Below are 1,451 nucleotides of genomic sequence, written 5' to 3'. Positions count from 1 at the left end.
ACATCGATGTATTTTGGGTAATGTATTGTAAGCAATGATATTTTAAAAATATCAATGTTTTTTGTTGTCGATGTCGGATTCTTAGTTCCAAAACCTACTTCTGACAGGCCGTATAATGCGTGATCGTTGGAACAGACCTTATGTTTCTGAAATAGTTGTTCAAAAACATCGATGTTTTTAGGGTAATGTATTGTAAGCAACTATATTTTAAAACATTGAGGTTTTTTTGGATTTCATGTCCTATTGGTTGATTTAAAAAGCACTTCTGACTGGCCGGAGCATGCGTAGTCTTTAGAACAGTCTTTATGTTACAGAAATGGTAAAAAAAACCCATCGATGTTGAAAAACATCGATGTTTTTTGGTCGATGTTTTTTTAACATCGGTGTTTTAGTATTGAACATCGATGTTTTTTTTATCGATGTCGCATCCCTAGTAGTAAGTGATTTCCCCTCCCAAAACATATACTGCGCATGCTCCATGCAGTTCTGGATAATCAGAAGTCGTTCTTGGAACATACCTTATGTTACTGAAATGGATGTTCAAAAACATCGATGTATTTTTGTCAACGTTTTGTAAGTACTGATATTTTAATATTGAACACTGATACTTCAAAATACCGATATTTTTTGTTGTCGAAGTTGCAACAACCACTTCCGAATGTCCGGAACAGTCCTGAGTAACCCTATATTTCGCATGCACTTTTTTTCCAGTTCTGGGTAATCAGAAGATGTTGTTGCAACAGACTTTATGTTACAGAAATCTATGTTCAAAAACATCGATGTCGCATCCTTAATAGATAATAACTTTTTCCGAGTAAATATTATAGTTTTCAATACATTTTTTCATTTTTTTTTTTTTTTTTTAATGAACAGACCAAAAGTTGAGGTTGAAAAGGCCGTCTTCCTCTTTGATAAGTGTCCATAAGAAGTTAAACCCATCTAAAGCTTCGACGTTGGCATCATCACCACCACGGGCGACCCAGCAATCTCCCTCCCCCCCTCAAGAACACAAATCTATTTTAGATGATTACAGTAGATTTGATCTGGAAAGTGACGCTACTGGGGAAGAGAATTACGCACGAACGTTCAGTGAATATTTGTCAAAATCAACACCAATGAAACTTAGGATGAAAATTTTTGAAAGTGATGTTGAAGAATCTTTTAAGTATGAAAATAATCCACTATTGTTAAAAATTTTAAGACAGTCTGAGTTAGCTATCCAATCTGAGCCGGGCTCAATTCAAAGCCTATATTTATAGGGTTTTTAGTTTATTTATACTTATTGTACACGTTTGCCATTTGTGACAAATCCAAGACTCGTACAAATGTTTGGTAAACAAATGAATCAACACATCGGTATCTACATGCTGTTTTTTTTTTTTTTTTTTTTTTTTTTTTTTTTTTTTTTTTTTTTTTTTTTTTTTTTTTTTTTTTTTTTTTTTTTTTTTTTT

At 32.7% G+C, this 1,451-nt stretch overlaps 1 protein-coding gene across 2 annotated transcripts in view; it reads left to right on the top strand.

Moving 5' to 3' along the window:
* The window catches only part of LOC106683004 (kinesin-like protein KIF9), a gene marked incomplete in the record, with an annotated part of 78,223 nt that overhangs the window by 70,360 nt on the left and 6,412 nt on the right, over nucleotides 1–1,451 (top strand). For both annotated transcript variants that reach the window (XM_067049600.1, XM_067049601.1), the window contains 1 exon segment: nucleotides 874–1,165. In XM_067049600.1, the coding sequence (XP_066905701.1) occupies nucleotides 874–1,165 (292 nt within the window).

This window comes from Halyomorpha halys, unplaced genomic scaffold (genome assembly GCF_000696795.3).
Source record: "Halyomorpha halys isolate HHAL.00 unplaced genomic scaffold, Hhal_1.1 Scaffold2.1, whole genome shotgun sequence".
NCBI classification, from domain to species: domain Eukaryota; kingdom Metazoa; phylum Arthropoda; class Insecta; order Hemiptera; family Pentatomidae; genus Halyomorpha; species Halyomorpha halys.
This window is presented reverse-complemented; position numbering and strand designations above follow the sequence as displayed.